At 45.8% G+C, this 20,164-nt stretch overlaps 1 protein-coding gene and 1 long non-coding RNA gene across 4 annotated transcripts; both read right to left on the reverse strand.

Moving 5' to 3' along the window:
• Positions 1–942: 942 nt before the first annotated feature.
• LOC106598183 (arf-GAP domain and FG repeat-containing protein 1) lies at positions 943–8,840 on the reverse strand. Of its 3 annotated transcripts, none has more exons than XM_014189249.3 (11): positions 8,519–8,840; positions 7,668–7,761; positions 7,216–7,331; positions 6,824–6,965; positions 5,535–5,691; positions 3,956–4,100; positions 3,736–3,824; positions 3,561–3,647; positions 3,203–3,364; positions 2,868–2,979; positions 943–2,603 (listed from the first exon to the last, which is right to left on the reverse strand). In XM_014189249.3, the coding sequence occupies exons 1-10, from the start codon at positions 8,683–8,685 to the stop codon at positions 2,870–2,872; spliced, it is 1,269 nt and encodes a 422-aa protein (XP_014044724.1). In that variant the 5' UTR covers positions 8,686–8,840; the 3' UTR covers positions 943–2,603; positions 2,868–2,869. The 3 variants fall into 3 exon arrangements, with proteins under 3 accessions (XP_014044724.1, XP_014044721.1, XP_082829380.1); XM_014189246.3 differs by having other exon boundaries at positions 2,864–2,979; XM_082973254.1 differs by having other exon boundaries at positions 943–2,979.
• A 987-nt stretch (positions 8,841–9,827) lies between these two features.
• On the reverse strand, positions 9,828–19,935 carry LOC145877542 (uncharacterized). The gene is made up of 8 exons (XR_014391836.1): positions 19,831–19,935; positions 19,238–19,292; positions 13,149–13,201; positions 12,613–12,671; positions 11,746–11,847; positions 11,341–11,457; positions 10,946–11,072; positions 9,828–10,182 (listed from the first exon to the last, which is right to left on the reverse strand). It is a non-coding gene; the product is annotated as an uncharacterized LOC145877542 (long non-coding RNA).
• Between the last annotated feature and the right edge of the window lie 229 nt (positions 19,936–20,164).

Raw genomic sequence — 20,164 nt, forward strand, 5'->3', positions numbered from 1 at the left:
AACCAGTCAGTATCTGGTGTGACCACCGTAGAGTTGATCAGGCTGTTGATTGTGGCCTGTGTAATGTTGTCCCACTCCTCAATGGCTGTGCAAAGTTGTTGAATATTGGCAGGAACATGAACACACTCCAAAGCATCCCAAACATGCTCAATGGGTGACATGTCTGGTGAGTATGCAGGCCATGGAAGAACAGGGACATTTTCAGCTTCCAGGAATTGTGTACAGATCCTTGCGTCATGGGGCCATGCATTATCATGCTGAAACATGAGGTGATGGCGGCGGATGAAAGGCACGACAATGGGCCTCAGGATCTCATCATGGTATCCCTGTGCATTTAAATTGCCATAGATAAAATGCAATTGTGTTCGTTGTCCATAGTTTATGCCTGCCCATACCACACAACCCCACCATGGGGCACTCTGTTCACAGCAAACCGCTCACCCACACGACACTATACACGTGGTCTGTGGTTATGAGGCCGGTTCTACATACTGCCAATTCTCTAAAATGACATTTGAGGCAACTTATGGTAAAGAAAGGAACATTCAATTCTCTGGCATCAGCTCTGGTGGACATTGCTGCAGTCCACATGCCAATTGCACTCCCTTAAAACTTGAGATATCTGGGGCATTGTGTTGTGTGACAAAACATATTTTAGTGGCCTTTTGACCCCAGCACAAGGTGCACTTGTGTAATGATCCTGCTGTTTAATCAGCTTCTTGATATGCCACACTTGTCAGGTGGATGGATTATCTTGGCAAAGGAGAAATGCCCACTAACAAGGATGTGAACCAATGTGTACAACATTTTAGAGAAATAAGCTTTTTGTGCATACTGGGATCTTTTATTTTATCTCATGAAACATGGGACCAACAATTTACATGTTGTTCACTGTAGATTTTAACCTCATTCTAAATGAAAAAATGAGAATCAAGTGCAAACTGCAGTTAAAAATCTTTAATATATTTATATATGTACACATTGACTTACGTATTACTGTAATGGCGAGTAACACAATTGCATTAATTAAAAGTGATTGGGGGGCACAAGTTAACCATCTCTCCAAATAAATACAAACTTGTCATGTGTTTTTACACACCTGCGCAGGGCCGTAGCTACATATGAAGACACCGAGGTCCGGACACTGAGGTATAATGGTCCGGACCTCGGTCATTTTTTACAATTAGAAAAATAAAACATTTATTTAAAAAAAATGTACGAACCGAGGCGGGGTCTCCACTTCCTGTTGAGAGTTAGAATAGTAAAATACACAAGGTGCAATTTAAAAACTTGGTTGTGCATCAGCAGTTTTCCTCTTGTTACATGTCACACACTGACAATCACTCCATTTTGGGGGGGGGGGGGGGGGATTGGTAAATGGGTCTCGTTAGTCTAGCCAGCTATCTAAACTTGTAGTAATCATGGTTGAATTACCAACCGGGCACGTGTCCTATTAACATGGCATAAGTCATTACAAAATATGTAGAATTGCAGGAAATTAGCTTTAAAACTGCAACAACAAGAAGAAAATGTATATAAAGCAAATGTAGTGGTTTACCTTTGGTTACTAACAGTTTTTCTGTTACCAGATCCCTCTGTACGTATTAATTCTAGTCTTATCCCAGTGCTGAGTTAATGTGTAGCGGCTGATCGTATATGTTTGTAGGTCGACTGAGATGAATGAAGCTACAGCATCTAATGTGATAATGGCTGGGGTCATTTAAGCTTGTTTTCGCTGTTCTTCAAATAGCATTTTAGAGTTTATAAATTGTATAAATGCAGTAAATGAGCTTAAATTTTCTTAATTTCTTTGATGGGGTAAAATCTAGGGGGTTTTTTCGGGGGGGGGGGGGGGGGGTCCTGCTACACAATCTTGTATCCTGCTGAACACACCCCAGGTTGCACCCCGAGTAACAGTGGTATTAAGCATGCACCAAATAAAAGTCCCTTTCCCGGACACCATAACTGCAAACAGATGCAAGCAGAGGCCCATTGAAACCACTACACAATACATTGTTTCTTTAACACAGAATTCATTAAATGATAGTGAATATGACCATCGGTGCCACCTCGTTCACCAGCCTGATTCTTCACCAACATCTAATCGTCATCGTTCCCGATGAGAAAATCTTTGTCACCTCAGTTCCCTTCTAAAGTTGTTGGATACAACCATGTTAGTTATCATATAAACCCACTGGTAGAAACATTGTAGTGGCGCCTGCACAATGTCGCCCCGCCCACGTCAAGTCCCAATTATACATAACATGTATTTTAAACGTGATTACAAATGCCGACATGCACAATAATACTGTCAAACATAATAAACTACAAAATATATGTATAGAGAACGTATAAGTCCCAGGGCATCGTTCCAGGGCAGTCCACGATCCCATAGTCCTTCATAGTGTCGTAAACATAGTTAAGAAAATCTTGAATTCAGAGTTTCAGAAATGTACTGTCACATCACAAGGTGTGACTGAGCCGGTACATTGAATAGGTGCTGCATGCTGCCCTCTGGTGGTGACTACGGGGAGGGAGGCGCGCTACAGGAAGGGGTTGGTGTTGGAGCTTCCAGAGGGGTAGGATCCAGCCGGGGCTCCCGCCTGGTTGGAGACAAAGGATTAATCAATATTGTAAAATACATGACCATCAGCATGACTTCCAAACATTCATCCATGAAGTTAGCAGAGAGAGAGAGGATGCACATATGCGTTTTTACATTGGACCCATGCAGAAGCCGAATGTGTATAAGTATATTGGACGTGTTCGGATTTGCATTTTGTTGGTCAGTGTTTCACACTTGTATTACAAGTATTACAATCAAAGACCACAAAACATTATTCGACATGATCTGGAAACATACACACTATTAAATACTCCCCATAAATGGGTTTTTGGTCATCCCAGGACCAGCCATGGGCTGCCCAAAGGGGGTCATGGAGGACTTGGTCTGTCCATAGACTGTATATCCACCAGGGCCTGTCAATGCAGAGAAAAAAACAGATTAAGGCTTAATGGTCTCTCTGCCAATTAGGTTCCCAAATAGTAGAATGATGGCTATTTAGTTACAGAGTGGATACTAGCCAGAAACATGATATTTGTTTATAGTGTAGGGTCACAAGAAAAGCACTAAAATTGTTTTGGAAATCACAGCTTTAATGTTATGGCCAAACTATATTGTGATTGAAACTACACTACTTACCATTGGGTTGTTGGGGTTGGTAGGCCCCCGGCTGGGGGTAAGGGCAGGGGGCCTGGCCAGGGAAGGGCTGCTGGAAGGTCCCACTAAAACTGGTCGGGAGGCAGTAAGAGGAGGCATTCCCAAAGCCAGCAGGCATACTCATAGAGCCTGTGCCAAATGAGGCTAGGATACACAGAGAGATGGGAGGGGGCGGAGTGAATAACATGAACACAGTGGCAAACACAAACTAACCTTTCAATGTACAGGATCTACTGATATCAAACAATGCTATTTCAGACAAAGAGAGACAACTGGCTGAGTCCCAAACACACACACTTGATATGCATGTATGCACTTTCATGTGCTCACACAAACACACCTGCGGCCGGCGCTATACCATTGGTCTGGAAGGGGTTGGTGGCCATATCCGGAGCAGCAGCAACAAATGGGTTATTGGACGAGACGGCTGAAACAACAGGAAATTACATTATGCTTTCATTATGTTTGAGAGTCAACCATTTCAGAAAATACTGTAGGTATAACAATCCACTCACCTCCAAAGCCTTGCTGCACATGCATGTTGGGTAAGACTGTCTGGGCAGGCGAGGTTCCCAACACAGCTCCAAACATATTCCTAGATTCACTTAAATACAGAACATGAATACATTTCTTAGCTCATTGAACCACAAAAAAATATATTTTTAAGGAGATCTAAAAGCAAAGGCTAAAAATGTGTTTTTAGTGCCAAGTTTTGGAGTGGCGTCTGTCTCTCACCCCTGGACACTACTCCCTGTAGGGGCAGAGGAGCTCAGCTCGTTGTCCAGCTCAGCCAGAGCAGCGTAGCGGTCCTCTGCCGAGGTGCCCAGCTGGGACTGGGCCGGTACAGCACCAGCCACTGACGGCACTGGGACACCTCGCCCTACAGAGAGCGAGAGAGACATACACAGGGGTCAATATACACACATTCAGACACAGGAGGAAGGACATGGACACAAACACACACATTAAAGAAAGAGGCACACATGGTATGATAAAAACAAGCTAACCTGTTCCCCTGTTGGGCTTGGAACAGAGATAATGAATTAAATGACATTTCATTTTCGTGTCAAACCGCCAATAGGCAACCCATCCCTTATGGGATTAACTGACAAACAAACATCACAATAATTTACTGTAGCAATTAAATAATGTAAATGAGAGGGTGTGTATGAGAATGGGACCCGGCGGTACCTGACGCAAACAACAGAGGGGGGTGAAGTCCTGAAATGCGGAGGTACTCCAGAGTTGCCATACGCCTCAAAGTTGGCAAAGTCAGCTTTTGAGTTAACCTTAGTCACTGCAAACCACAGAGGAAACACAAAACCCTGACAATGGGAGGAATGAGGAATGACGTGACGGTAAAGCCCTGACAATGGGAGGAATGAGGAATGACGTGACGGTAAAGCCCTGACAATGGGAGGAATGAGGAATGGCTTGACGGTAAAGCCCTGACAATGGGAGGAATGAGGAATGGCTTGACGGTAAAGCCCTGACAATGGGAGGAATGAGGAATGGCGTGACGGTAAAGCCCTGACAATGGGAGGAATGGCGTGACGGTAAAGCCCTGACAATGGGAGGAATGGGAAGAGCAGCAAATGACAATGATTTAACATACAAATAACATTATAATGACTTGTGTACCTGCTTAGGGACATTCAGTTTTACTACATTACTCTTCTTTACTCCTCATTTGCATGAACTCGAGATTTATTTCATTTTGACCCCTTGAAGACAAATCACTCAAATCTACTCAATATTGGACGACGTCTAAATCCAACTTAAAAAGGGTCAATCTGCAGTTGCTACATACATTTTTGGACTAATGAATTTATTAAAATGTACCCATTGATTCTTGAACAATATAACTTAAATGCCTCGTGAGCTTAGTTCAACAGTTGTACCTCGTCAGAACCCAAAATATAAGCTTGTTTTACTCCAATGTTTGTAAACAAAGTAAATGTAAACAAACACTAAAAAGCCTCTAAAAACATGGTTAAAACTACATTTTTGATATCATGGATGGTCAGTCCTTGCATCCATAGTGGTCTATGAATTTGAGAGTGGTTACATTTCTCCAGCCCCATCCATCAGCTTTATAGCAAACCAATAGTCTGTTATTGTTTCCACTGCTGATTGCTGCTTTAAATAAAATGTTCACTTAGTCTCCCATTAACATCCACGCATGACTAAGTGAAAATTCAACCTAAATGGAAGTTAGGATTTTCCCCTGGGAGTTTGAGTGAAGGCCACTCTCACTCACTACTAGATTGTCTTGGGAACCTGGTTGGCTAGGGAAACCTGATTGGCTCATTACCTGATTGACTGGGGAAATTCGCAAAGTTGGCAAAATTGGCGTTGCTGGCAGCCTGAGAGGGCAGAGCGGCAAAGATGTCTCCACCCAGGTCCGTAAGGAGGTCAAACTTCTTCTCCTGAACTATGGGATGGGCCAGGGAGCGAACCACCATCGGGGACTGGCGTAGGGAGAGAGAGAGAACATGAGGAATGATTAAGAACAAATTTATCAACGTATATAGCGCTTTTCAAAGAATCTTAAAGTGCCTGCACTTCAAAGCACAAAAAGAGATAGGTAATTTAGAAAAACAACATCACAACGTTATGAGATGGACAGTCATTATAAAGTTCATGGCTTGAGTGGTCATCTGAGGGAGGTGGTCAAGCAGGGAGAGACAGTCCAGAGGCAGGCAGGAAGTGTGATGTCTTCAAGGTGTCACACTGTCTCTGGCTTTTCCGTAGTAGAACTCAGTCAGATGAAGTCTGAGCTAAGCCACTGTAGTCCATGGACTCCGTAGAAGGTAGGTAGCTAGCTACCAAAATTAAGCACCCACTTAGATGATGCTATGGCAGTGACGTGGCACCAGAAAGCACCCACTTAGATGATGCTATGGCAGTCACGTGGCACCAGAAAGCACCCACTTAGATGATGCTATGGCAGTCACGTGGCACCAGAAAGCACCCACTTAGATGATGCTATGGCAGTCACGTGGCACCAGAAAGCACCCACTTAGATGATGCTATGGCAGTCACGTGGCACCAGAAAGCACACCACATTTCAATAATAATTAAATAGCAGCCTTGTAACTTCGTCCTCCCTACGAGCCTCATCACTGCACACCTCTGCAGTCTTGCTTTCGGCTTCTCTCCATCTTCACCCTCCAGACACTAGCTGGCATTCGAATCAAAACTGCTAGCCAGCTAACGTTAGCTAGGTATTCAAACAGCTTCAGTCTTAATGTTGTGGTGGATTCTGATTATATTAATTGTTCATTCTTAAAACAAAAAGATTGTAGGTAAAAATACCATACAAATTACAAAAATATTTACAAAATGTACAGGAGCTCTCTGCTTAGGCTGTTGCTAGGGCGCCATGGCAAATGTCTACTCAATGATGACATGTTTCAAATTAAAATAACTGGGGACATTTTGGGTTGCACCCATTGACTTATATGACTAGACCAAGTTATGAAAATGGCTAAAAGGGCATCAGTCTAAAATGTATTTCATCATTTGTTTGGAAATGACTCAAAAGCACATCAGCCTGAAATGTATTATGCCATATGTTAAGGAAGCAGGTAGAAGCAATACTTGACGTGTTGGGGGGGTCTTGTTGAGCTGCAGGGTTTTCAGGGGCTGGACCTCCGGGGTGCTGGCTGTGCTGCTGGCTGAGGAGCCCGACTTGGAGGCCTGGGCCATGGCTACCGTCCTCGCCTGGTCTGGAGGGACGTACCTGTGTGCACACAAGCATAAAGAAAAATACATCCAGGCAATTGCTGGAACGGTGTTCCAAAGGTGTAAAAAATGTTACATGTAAAACTGGGTTGTTGTTCATGAATTCATAGGATTTTACATTGGCAGTTCCCTAAAGTGGTTTTTCCTCCCATTTCACCCCTGAATATATCACAATAGAAACTGGAGGATCTCTACCTTTTCAGATATTCCGTTAACTCGATAGAAAGCAAAAGAGTGAAGCTCCTCACCATCTTTTCTTCTCATATTTTTCCTGGAGGAATTCTTTTACTTTCTGTGGTTGGCGGAAGTCTGGAACAACCAATGTCTTGTCATCGTACAGACCCAACCAGATGTATTTACAAACCTAGATAGAAAGTGTGTGGGGAAGAGGGAGAGAAAGGAAAAAGAGATACCAATAAACTCCCTTGAGACAGAAAAACTCAAGACGGCAGACATGAGGAGGCAGACATGCACAAAGACAATAATCCATTGTTCTTCAATACTGGTCCTGGGGACCTACAGGGTCAGCAAGACTTTATTCTCAATACTAACACATCTGACTAAGCTAATCATCAATGCCTTTGAATGAATCCGATGTGTTAGTGCTAGGCCGGAATAAAAGCCTGCATTCCCCTCGGATCCCCAGGACTAGGATTGAAGAACACATTTCATAATACATTACATGAATTCATGTCAGTACCTCGTTGGTGTGTTTCTGTAAGAATTCAATTTCCTGTAGTGTGAAGGTGGTCATAGAGATGGACTTCACTCTGTGGGGGGGATTCAGGCCTCTTCTAGCGTGTGTGTGGGGAGGGGGGGGTAACGATAGCAGAGGGGGACAATTGGTGAGTATGCATTCTGTGTCAATAATTTTACAAATGACTAGGCCCAACATGACTATACACTCACAGCTAAAATGTTTTAATGTGCTTAGCCTTCACATATGGAGTGAGATGATCCGTTTTAGCATCAGTTGTGCTTTTGTCACTAGTCCCTTCCTATTGTTGTCTCTAAACCATATTCATTTGAATTACTTGACCCACTTCAGGTATTCTATAAGTGTTTGGCAAGCAACAAATGTAACCATTTCTGCCTAGTTCAATACTATATAGACCTATAGGAGTGAGCAACAGATGTCCCAAACTACGCTTATGGTATAGATAAACTTGGATTGGTAAAGAGCCGAGGTTGGGCAAGAGTTTCGCCGGTGGTACAGTGACGTGCTGTTTTGACACACTGGGCAAATACGCCTTTTATCAACAAGCATCACACACACTAACCTTGAGACAACTATTTTCGGTACAAACAATACTTTAGTTGACCTTTTAAAGATTGGGAATTGAAACCTCTCCTTACATCAAAGTACGGGCTTTGCGACCCTGCCGAACCAATTATAGTATTTAGCTAACGTTGGATAGCATTACATGCGGTGTTGGGGAGCATGATAAGTAATATTAGCTAAACCACTAAAATACACCATAAAGAACGACTTTAGCTTGCTTTAAAATCAACCTCACATAAAAGCATAACAATGGTCAACACAGTACTTACAGGATGCCAGAACAGGTGGTACAGACGAAGGAACCCACTGTCATGTTGGCATAAGTCGGGCCGCGCTGGTCGCAATCAAAGCACTTCCTATTCGGGGGCTGGCTAGTCATTTCCCGAAGCATCTTAAGATGCGTCTCCTCTTGTTTTCGCTTCGCACTCGTCGCCATGGTTGAGAAAAGGGGCTGCTAAAGGTGGGAGAAGTTTATCCAGGGGCTAGGCAGGAGAAACAAGGGGATGTCTTGCCTCGACAGCGGTGGTTCAGACACCTTGCAGAGAGGTCTATTGGGACATTTCTTCTTCGTTGGTTTACAGGTGTACTAGACTGCTAACTGGAGCGTGACTGACACCTACTGGTGGACAGCAGTGACCATTCGACAACATTACATTGATGAATAACAGTTTAATAGTAAATACAATGTTTACCATCATACTGATTATGTTTTGTAAAAACAACGACTTAAGATAATCTCCTCTTCCAAAAGGCATCATATGGAGTTTTGGTCTCAACTTTGACATGATCCTGTCAGTTTATCACGATAAGAAAGTCATTTGCCTAGAATGTGGCACTGTTGAGGGTAGCAGGTGTCCACCCATTTGCCTTCCCTCAATATAAATCAATAGTCTCCTGTTTTGGCTGAAGGAACAAGCAAGGCCCCACAGACAGTGGTTGTACTGTTCTCGCCAATGAGTCCCCGCCTCTGCTCATCCTGTTTACTCACTCACTGGGAGTTGGCCAGGGCCGTGTTCATTAGGGCACACAAGGTTTTAAAGCGGAAAACAAATATGAGAATGACCTATTGGACATGCCCAGTTAGTCTGTCCCCGTTTCAGTGCATTTTCTTCCGCTTGGTGCCTAATGAACATGACCCTGAGGTAGTCGCTGTCCCGAATCGGTTTATGCTCAATTGTTCGGAAGTTAAATAAGTGTATAGATCAGTTGATCTGCACAGCTCCATGTTCAGGTAGACCTTCATGGTCCTTTTTCAGGTAGGAATGTGAGACAAAATATTCAGTGCAGTGTTATCAACCCGACCTTCAGTATGCTGGTCTGTAACATATCGTTTGCATTTTCAATACTGATGCAATTCGCATGTGACAAAATACTTACACAATATGGCCGAGGCTAACCGAATGGCAAACACTTCCAGCTGATTGCGAGGAAACGTTATTCGGTCGACTACACTCATTTACCGTTTACGTATTTTGCATCACGTTGAAAATACAAAAAAAAAAGTCAGGTAAAGAACAGTTTCCTGTGGATTTATCTCCCCCTCCTACTGTCAAAATGACCGACAGCATGTACAACCGGTAAAGTGTAAATATCATTTTATTCAACATTCTTCCTTGTAGACTATGCGTCTTTTTTTTATGACTGGAGTAACCATGGTAACAGTCTAGGGCATCCTCTTCACTGTCAGACAGCTGGGGTGGAATCATTAATCCAAACAGTTGCAAAACGATCATTTCTATTGGACAAATTAAGTTATGTCCTTCCCCATTTAATTCCGTTTGCTTTTGTTTATGAAATGTTTTGTAACAGAATCGGCGAACAAGCCCCTGGTTAGTCAGGATGCATTTGCAGTACCGCCAGGCACCGTCTGAGGACAGTGTCACTTGGACTCACTCTGTTTCCTTTGGCTGCGATGGAAGATAGATTCAGCCGGCTACAAGGGGAGAGATAAGACTGGTATTTCAGACAACACAACGACTAAATACATACTAAAAATACACTGGCCGATTTAGGTGGCACATCACTTTCAGTTTAGCCTGGAATCCAGTGTGTTTCTGCTTTAGCCGACCCGGTTATCTTGGAATATTATCTTGCCAAACAAAGCAATGTGACGTTGTTGAATGCAGGAAGAGTTAGGCAACCAGGCTACCCCCAGTTCAGCAGTACAGGGTCGTGTTCAGTAGGGCACACGGTAGTGAATCATTATGCATGCAACAGAGAAGTAAAACCTGTGCTCTTACTGGACAAGTTCAGGTAGTACCTTCACTCTATTTCAAAGCGTTTTCTCCTGTTTCGAGCCTACTGAACACGACCCAGAAGAAAACGTGGTTTTCAACACTTTTTAACTGTATCAAGAAGAGAGACAGTCAATATAACCAAATACATGAAAGGTGATCAATCAATAAAAAGGCATATCTACACTGATGAGTTTATAAACTGTGAAAATCGCTGTACAATTCATACTGTTCACATTAGCTGTACTGGATATAACGGACAAATGTAAAGGGTTGATACAGTCTGGGGATCTCCAAAGCCATAAGTATATGAAGCATTTGGCATCGATTAAATGCTTAATAAAAGTTCTATATATAGCCATCTTTATACAGGGCTCTGGGCCTTATGATGAGATATAGAGTTCAGCAGGTACTCCCACCGTAAAAAGGTGAGGTGTCATTAAAATAGTGGTGTTATATCACCTGCTGGCTTTTCCGCGTAACGAGGAAGAATTCTTCCATGCGAGTTTTATCAGCTCCATCCTGCTGCCTTGTCGCCCTCCCTCTCCACTCACGGAATTTTGCCATTCGACCGCGTCCCCTGTACTCTCTACATATCACATACATATGGAATAATACCGTTTTAGATTACTACCATGGAAATAAAACATGCACTGCAAGATCCACATGATTAGAGTTGTGCGCACCAAGAGGTCGCATGTAACAAACATCTCAGTTTTAGCTTTTAGAACACAATGAAGAAGATTACATGGACAGGGAGGACCTGATCCTAGATCAGCACTCGTACTCTGAGACGCTTGATACATTATGACCCCTGGTCTAATTCCAAAGGGTGTCATACAGGACCAGAACAGTACTTGATGTGTTTATGATGGTACAGAAACCGGACCAGGGCCTCATCCGGCTCAGTCCAGGTCAGGGGGCTCGGTCAGGGTGGCGTCCTGGTACTGCCAGAACAGTGGGACAGGGTGGTTCTGGAGGAGGAAGGGTTGGAGAGTGTTATTCTAGGTACAGTCCATGGACAGGAACATAGCATAGGAGTTGAGGTCTGAGGTGAACATTTTTATAACTATTAGTTAATATATGTTCATCATATGTGAAGTGGGAACAAATTACATTGATTATTTCCTTGGTTTAATAGAGGTTTAATAGATTGTTTAATCCAGATTTATAAAAAAAGACTTCTGCAAACGCATTGGCACCAAAATCTCCAAGTCAATTGTATTGTAGTAATATGAGCAGTGGTCAGGGAGAAAACGTACCTTTCTGTTGATGTACTACGTTCTCTATAGTCCGGTGCTGCTGGATCAGAGTCAGCGCTCTCTTGGGGCCAAGGCCTGCAATCTTATCGCAGTAGTCACAGCCTAACAAGACACACAAGTCCACAAACTGACATTAGGAGGATAAAGAGAAGGGGTGTTAATGAGTATGGGAGTATTTTCAGAGTACAATAGTTGTCTCTCATACTTGAGAGACAAGTACATAATGATGTTGTATGTCTTACAATTCAAGGACATAGTGTGCTTATATATACACATGAAGGCCACTGACCATGTGATGATGGTCTAGGACCATGTAATGAAGGTCTAGGACCATGTAATGAAGGTCTAGGACCATGTAATGAAGGTCTATGACCATGTGATGATGGTCTAGGACCATGTAATGAAGGTCTAGGACCATGTAATGAAGGTCTATGACCATGTGATGATGGTCTAGGACCATGTAATGAAGGTCTATGACCATGTAATGAAGGCCTATGACCATGTAATGAAGGCCTATGACCATGTAATGAAGGTCTAGGACCATGTGATGATGGTCTAGGACCATGTAATGAAGGCCTAGGACCATGTAATGAAGGTCTAGGACCATGTAATGATGGTCTAGGACCATGTAATGAAGGTCTAGGACCATGTAATGAAGGTCTAGGACCATGTAATGAAGGTCTATGACCATGTAATGAAGGTCTAGGACCATGTAATGAAGGTCTAGGACCATGTAATGAAGGCCTATGACCATGTAATGAAGGCCTATGACCATGTAATGAAGGCCTAGGACCATGTAATGAAGGTCTAGGACCATGTAATGAAGGCCTATGACTCATTCATTACAAAAGCTTTGGGTGGTCTTACCTCCATGTGTAATCTTCAGATTGTCTAACAGCTTGGGTGGAGAGTATTCAATTACTTCACTGTGAGGAAGAATTCGACAGAGAAAAGTGGCCATCAGTCATTTCAATAACTCAACCAATAAATCAATTAAATGTAATTTGTATAGCCTTCATTTTACAAATACTTTGCCACAAAGTGCTTGGAAAGCCACTCGGGCTTAAAGTTTTTTCTATTGGAGAAGCCCACAGCAGTATAGACATGGTTATTGACTCAAAGGATGAGCTGGCGGATCAGGACGTTGCCACCAAAGGGCAGTGTCCATGTCTTCTGATGCCACCACGTCTACTGTGCCCCGTTTCACCAGGTGGGCGCATAACTCCTCGCCATCCCCAAGAGCCTTGAGTGAGTGAGTGAGTGAGTGAGTGAGTGAGTGAGTGAGTGAGTGAGTGAGTGAGTGAGTGAGTGAGTGGCATGTCATTGTGTGGTGGTTAGTGTGTGTTCAAGTCAACTGGGTGTGTTCAGCGTTAGCATGCTACATAGAGGATTGGCACACTTACCTGGATGATGGACACACCCATAAGCTTCAGGAGCTCACATGTCTGAGGACACACTACAGAGGCACAGAGAGACGGGTCAAAAGTCCAATACAGGAAGACGGAAAACTTGGGTGTATTCATTTAAACCAAGAATGAAGCACATAGTTGCAAACAGTTGCAAAACATTCTTGGCTGTGATATATATTTTATTGTTATCTGTATGTTAGCGATGGGGATGTATATTACGTGTTGTGCGAGGTTGGGGATTGGGTGGGGCCACCAGGGGTATGTTAGGGATGGGGATGTATATTACGTGTTGTGTGAGGTTGGGGATTGGGTGGGGCCACCAGGGGTATGTTAGGGATGGGGATGTATATTACGTGTTGTGTGAGGTTGGGGATTGGGTGGGGCCACCAGGGGTATGTTAGGGATGGGGATGTATATTACGTGTTGTGTGAGGTTGGGGATTGGGTGGGGCCGCCAGGGGCATGTTAGGGATGGGGATGTATATTACGTGTTGTGTGAGGTTGGGGATTGGGTGGGGCCACCAGGGGTATGTTAGGGATGGGGATGTATATTACGTGTTGTGTGAGGTTGGGGATTGGGTGGGGCCACCAGGGGCATGTTAGGGATGGGGATGTATATTACGTGTTGTGTGAGGTTGGGGATTGGGTGGGGCCACCAGGGGTATGTTAGGGATGGGGATGTATATTACGTGTTGTGTGAGGTTGGGGATTGGGTGGGGCCACCAGGGGTATGTTAGGGATGGGGATGTATATTACGTGTTGTGTGAGGTTGGGGATTGGGTGGGGCCACCAGGGGTATGTTAGGGATGGGGATGTATATTACGTGTTGTGTGAGGTTGGGGTATGTTAGGGATGGGGATGTATATTACGTGTTGTGTGAGGTTGGGGATTGGGTGGGGCCACCAGGGGTATGTTAGGGATGGGTATGTATATTACGTGTTGTGTGAGGTTGGGGATTGGGTGGGGCCACCAGGGGTATGTTAGGGATGGGTATGTATATTACGTGTTGTGTGAGGTTGGGGATTGGGTGGGGCCACCAGGGGTATGTTAGGGATGGGGATGTATATTACGTGTTGTGTGAGGTTGGGGATTGGGTGGGGCCACCAGGGGTATGTTAGGGATGGGGATGTATATTACGTGTTGTGTGAGGTTGGGGATTGGGTGGGGCCACCAGGGGTATGTTAGGGATGGGGATGTATATTACGTGTTGTGTGAGGTTGGGGATTGGGTGGGGCCGCCAGGGGTATGTTAGGGATGGGGATGTATATTACGTGTTGTGTGAGGTTGGGGATTGGGTGGGGCCACCAGGGGTATGTTAGGGATGGGGATGTATATTACGTGTTGTGTGAGGTTGGGGTATGTTAGGGATGGGGATGTATATTACGTGTTGTGTGAGGTTGGGGATTGGGTGGGGCCACCAGGGGTATGTTAGGGATGGGGATGTATATTACGTGTTGTGTGAGGTTGGGGATTGGGTGGGGCCACCAGGGGTATGTTGGGGATGTATATTATGTGTTGTGTGAGGTTGGGGTATGTTAGGGATGGGGATGTATATTACGTGTTGTGTGAGGTTGGGGATTGGGTGGGGCCACCAGGGGTATGTTAGGGATGGGGATGTATATTACGTGTTGTGTGAGGTTGGGGATTGGGTGGGGCCACCAGGGGTATGTTAGGGATGGGGATGTATATTACGTGTTGTGTGAGGTTGGGGATTGGGTGGGGCCACCAGGGGTATGTTAGGGATGGGGATGTATATTACGTGTTGTGTGAGGTTGGGGATTGGGTGGGGCCACCAGGGGTATGTTAGGGATGGGGATGTATATTACGTGTTGTGTGAGGTTGGGGTATGTTAGGGATGGGGATGTATATTACGTGTTGTTTGAGGTTGGGGATTGGGTGGGGCCACCAGGGGTATGTTAGGGATGGGGATGTAGATTACGTGTTGTGTGAGGTTGGGGATTGGGTGGGGCCACCAGGGGTATGTTAGGGATGGGGATGTATATTACGTGTTGTGTGAGGTTGGGGATTGGGTGGGGCCACCAGGGGTATGTTAGAGATGGGGATGTATATTACGTGTTGTGTGAGGTTGGGGATTGGGTGGGGCCACCAGGGGTATGTTAGGGATGGGGATGTATATTACGTGTTGTGTGAGGTTGGGGATTGGGTGGGGCCACCAGGGGTATGTTAGGGATGGGGATGTAGATTACGTGTTGTGTGAGGTTGGGGATTGGGTGGGGCCACCAGGGGTATGTTAGGGATGGGGATGTATATTACGTGTTGTGTGAGGTTGGGGATTGGGTGGGGCCACCAGGGGTATGTTAGGGATGGGGATGTATATTACGTGTTGTGTGAGGTTGGGGTATGTTAGGGTTGGGGATGTATATTACGTGTTGTGTGAGGTTGGGGATTGGGTGGGGCCACCAGGGGCATGTTAGGGATGGGGATGTATATTACGTGTTGTGTGAGGTTGGGGTATGTTAGGGATGGGGATGTATATTACGTGTTGTGTGAGGTTGGGGATTGGGTGGGGCCACCAGGGGTATGTTAGGGATGGGGATGTATATTACGTGTTGTGTGAGGTTGGGGATTGGGTGGGGCCACCAGGGGTATGTTAGGGATGGGGATGTATATTACGTGTTGTGTGAGGTTGGGGATTGGGTGGGGCCACCAGGGGTATGTTGGGGATGTATATTATGTGTTGTGTGAGGTTGGGGTATGTTAGGGATGGGGATGTATATTACGTGTTGTGTGAGGTTGGGGATTGGGGGGGGCCACCAGGGGTATGTTAGGGATGGGGATGTATATTACGTGTTGTGTGAGGTTGGGGATTGGGTGGGGCCACCAGGGGTATGTTAGGGATGGGGATGTATATTACGTGTTGTGTGAGGTTGGGGATTGGGTGGGGCCACCAGGGGTATGTTAGGGATGGGGATGTATATTACGTGTTGTGTGAGGTTGGGGAATGTTAGGGATGGGGATGTATATTACGTGTTGTGTGAGGTTGGGGATTGGGTGGGGCCACCAGGGGTATGTTAGGGATGGGGATGTATATTACGTGTTGTGTGAGGTTGGGGATTGGGTGGGGCCACCAGGGGTATGTTAGGGATGGGGATGTATATTACGTGTTGTGTGAGGTTGGGGATTGGGTGGGGCCACCAGGGGTATGTTAGGGATGGGGATGTATATTACGTGTTGTGTGAGGTTGGGGATTGGGTGGGGCCACCAGGGTTATGTTAGGGATGGGGATGTATATTACGTGTTGTGTGAGGTTGGGGATTGGGTGGGGCCACCAGGGGTATGTTAGGGATGGGGATGTATATTACGTGTTGTGTGAGGTTGGGGATTGGGTGGGGCCGCCAGGGGTATGTTAGGGATGGGGATGTATATTACGTGTTGTGTGAGGTTGGGGATTGGGTGGGGCCGCCAGGGGTATGTTAGGGATGGGGATGTATATTACGTGTTGTGTGAGGTTGGGGATTGGGTGGGGCCGCCAGGGGTATGTTAGGGATGGGGATGTATATTACGTGTTGTGTGAGGTTGGGGTCACCAGGGGTATGTTAGGGATGGGGATGTATATTACGTGTTGTGTGAGGTTGGGGTATGTTAGGGATGGGGATGTATATTACGTGTTGTGTGAGGTTGGGGATTGGGTGGGGCCACCAGGGGTATGTTGGGGATGGGGATGTATATTACGTGTTGTGTGAGGTTGGGGATTGGGTGGGGCCACCAGGGGTATGTTAGGGATGGGGATGTATATTACGTGTTGTGTGAGGTTGGGGTATGTTAGGGATGGGGATGTATATTACGTGTTGTGTGAGGTTGGGGATTGGGTGGGGCCACCAGGGGTATGTTAGGGATGGGGATGTATATTACGTGTTGTGTGAGGTTGGGGATTGGGTGGGGCCACCAGGGGTATGTTAGGGATGGGGATGTATATTACGTGTTGTGTGAGGTTGGAGTTTGGGTGGGGCCACCAGGGGTATGTTGGGGATGTATATTATGTGTTGTGTGAGGTTGGGGTATGTTAGGGATGGGGATGTATATTACGTGTTGTGTGAGGTTGGGGATTGGGTGGGGCCACCAGGGGTATGTTGGGGATGTATATTATGTGTTGTGTGAGGTTGGGGTATGTTAGGGATGGGGATGTATATTACGTGTTGTGTGAGGTTGGGGATTGGGTGGGGCCACCAGGGGTATGTTGGGGATGTATATTATGTGTTGTGTGAGGTTGGGGTATGTTAGGGATGGGGATGTATATTACGTGTTGTGTGAGGTTGGGGATTGGGTGGGGCCACCAGGGGTATGTTGGGGATGTATATTATGTGTTGTGTGAGGTTGGGGTATGTTAGGGATGGGGATGTATATTACGTGTTGTGTGAGGTTGGGGATTGGGTGGGGCCACCAGGGGTATGTTGGGGATGTATATTATGTGTTGTGTGAGGTTGGGGTATGTTAGGGATGGGGATGTATATTACGTGTTGTGTGAGGTTGGGGATTGGGTGGGGCCACCAGGGGTATGTTGGGGATGTATATTATGTGTTGTGTGAGGTTGGGGTATGTTAGGGATGGGGATGTATATTACGTGTTGTGTGAGGTTGGGGATTGGGTGGGGCCACCAGGGGTATGTTGGGGATGTATATTATGTGTTGTGTGAGGTTGGGGTATGTTAGGGATGGGGATGTATATTACGTGTTGTGTGAGGTTGGGGATTGGGTGGGGCCACCAGGGGTATGTTGGGGATGTATATTATGTGTTGTGTGAGGTTGGGGTATGTTAGGGATGGGGATGTATATTACGTGTTGTGTGAGGTTGGGGATTGGGTGGGGCCACCAGGGGTATGTTGGGGATGTATATTATGTGTTGTGTGAGGTTGGGGTATGTTAGGGATGGGGATGTATATTACGTGTTGTGTGAGGTTGGGGATTGGGTGGGGCCACCAGGGGTATGTTGGGGATGTATATTATGTGTTGTGTGAGGTTGGGGTATGTTAGGGATGGGGATGTATATTACGTGTTGTGTGAGGTTGGGGATTGGGTGGGGCCACCAGGGGTATGTTAGGGATGGGGATGTATATTACGTGTTGTGTGAGGTTGGGGATTGGGTGGGGCCACCAGGGGTATGTTAGGGATGGGGATGTATATTACGTGTTGTGTGAGGTTGGGGATTGGGTGGGGCCACCAGGGGTATGTTAGGGATGGGGATGTATATTACGTGTTGTGTGAGGTTGGGGATTGGGTGGGGCCACCAGGGGTATGTTAGGGATGGGGATGTATATTACGTGTTGTGTGAGGTTGGGGATTGGGTGGGGCCACCAGGGGTATGTTAGGGATGGGGATGTATATTACGTGTTGTGTGAGGTTGGGGATTGGGTGGGGCCACCAGGGGTATGTTAGGGATGGGGATGTATATTACGTGTTGTGTGAGGTTGGGGATTGGGTGGGGCCACCAGGGGTATGTTAGGGATGGGGATGTATATTACGTGTTGTGTGAGGTTGGGGAATGTTAGGGATGGGGATGTACATTACGTGTTGTGTGAGGTTGGGGATTGGGTGGGGCCACCAGGGGTATGTTAGGGATGGGGATGTATATTACGTGTTGTGTGAGGTTGGGGATTGGGTGGGGCCACCAGGGGTATGTTAGGGATGGGGATGTAGATTACGTGTTGTGTGAGGTTGGGGATTGGGTGGGGCCACCAGGGGTATGTTAGGGATGGGGATGTATATTACGTGTTGTGTGAGGTTGGGGATTGGGTGGGGCCACCAGGGGTATGTTAGGGATGGGGATGTATATTACGTGTTGTGTGAGGTTGGGGATTGGGTGGGGCCACCAGGGGTATGTTAGGGATGGGGATGGGAGGGGTTGTTATTTAGCGATTGTATTGCCTTGATGTGATCCAATAAAAACAATTGTTCACGAAAAAAAAAAAAACTTTCAACTGCAACCGTTCACTCTAAACGAAAAACATTTTGTAATGAAAACGAGTTTCTATTGGAATGGGGCTTGACCTTTCTGTTGGCTTCAGTTTGGTTCTTAGTGAATAGACCCCTGATATGCGCAGTGATTGAATTCCACATTTTCTCTTACCTGTTCCTGAACGACTGGGAGAGCTCTAGCCTGCAGCCTGTGTGCTCTTCTCCAGCTGGAACAAAACAGGGATTTTACGGGATGTGTCGAAATTATACCATAAATACTGTATTGCACTACTCGTGAGGGTGCCATTTTGTGAGGTAGGTAGCTATGGTTTTGGCTGTAATTCTAAGAGCGCCACTCAACACAGCTCTTTTCTCCCCTGGAGGCTTCCCATCGAACACTCTGGCTTGATGTCATGTTCCAAGAAGGTTAGCGTGCGAAAGGACATGCCTGTCACGTGACTAGGGCGAGAGGATGGGAACATGGGTTGGAAACAGGGCCCCTAATTCAGAGTTAGTTGTCACAGAATAGAAACACATCCCAATAGTCTAAAGTGACTCCCTCTTCATCTGGGCTACGGTCTTCCTCTGCACTCACATGAATTAACTGGACAGGTGAAAGTAAATAGCTGGTAGACAGCTGCCTTTCACAAATCCTGTGATCTCGGATCAGTGCAGAGGAGAGAAGAGGAAGCCACAGTGTTTTAATGTTATCATCTATGCCAATGGTTCGGTAAGCTGCTCAAGAAGTAAGAAATTACAGCTCACCTAGGGTACTGAAGATGAAGATTGGGTACTGCAGTGAGGAACTGGTTCAGGTGTCCAACGCAAATTACCTTTCCGAAAATTGAAACAAATTACTGTATTAGTCAAATCTGTCAACTCAATGAGCAGCAAATCTGCAGATCATACATCCAACTAGGCCTATGTGTGCCCCATGCCAATAGATATGGGACATCTATTGGCTAACACTTGGCCAGCAAACTAGTTTGCTACTTTTGAATAATGCCTTGTCTGGTAGCTTCAATGTTGGTGAGAAGACTAGTCAACTCTTGGACGGGGCGCAAGGATGCTCCATAACATTACGCATGTTAGGATGAGA

This window comes from Salmo salar, chromosome 03 (assembly GCF_965601325.2).
Source record: "Salmo salar chromosome 03, fSalSal1, whole genome shotgun sequence".
Taxonomy (NCBI): domain Eukaryota; kingdom Metazoa; phylum Chordata; class Actinopteri; order Salmoniformes; family Salmonidae; genus Salmo; species Salmo salar.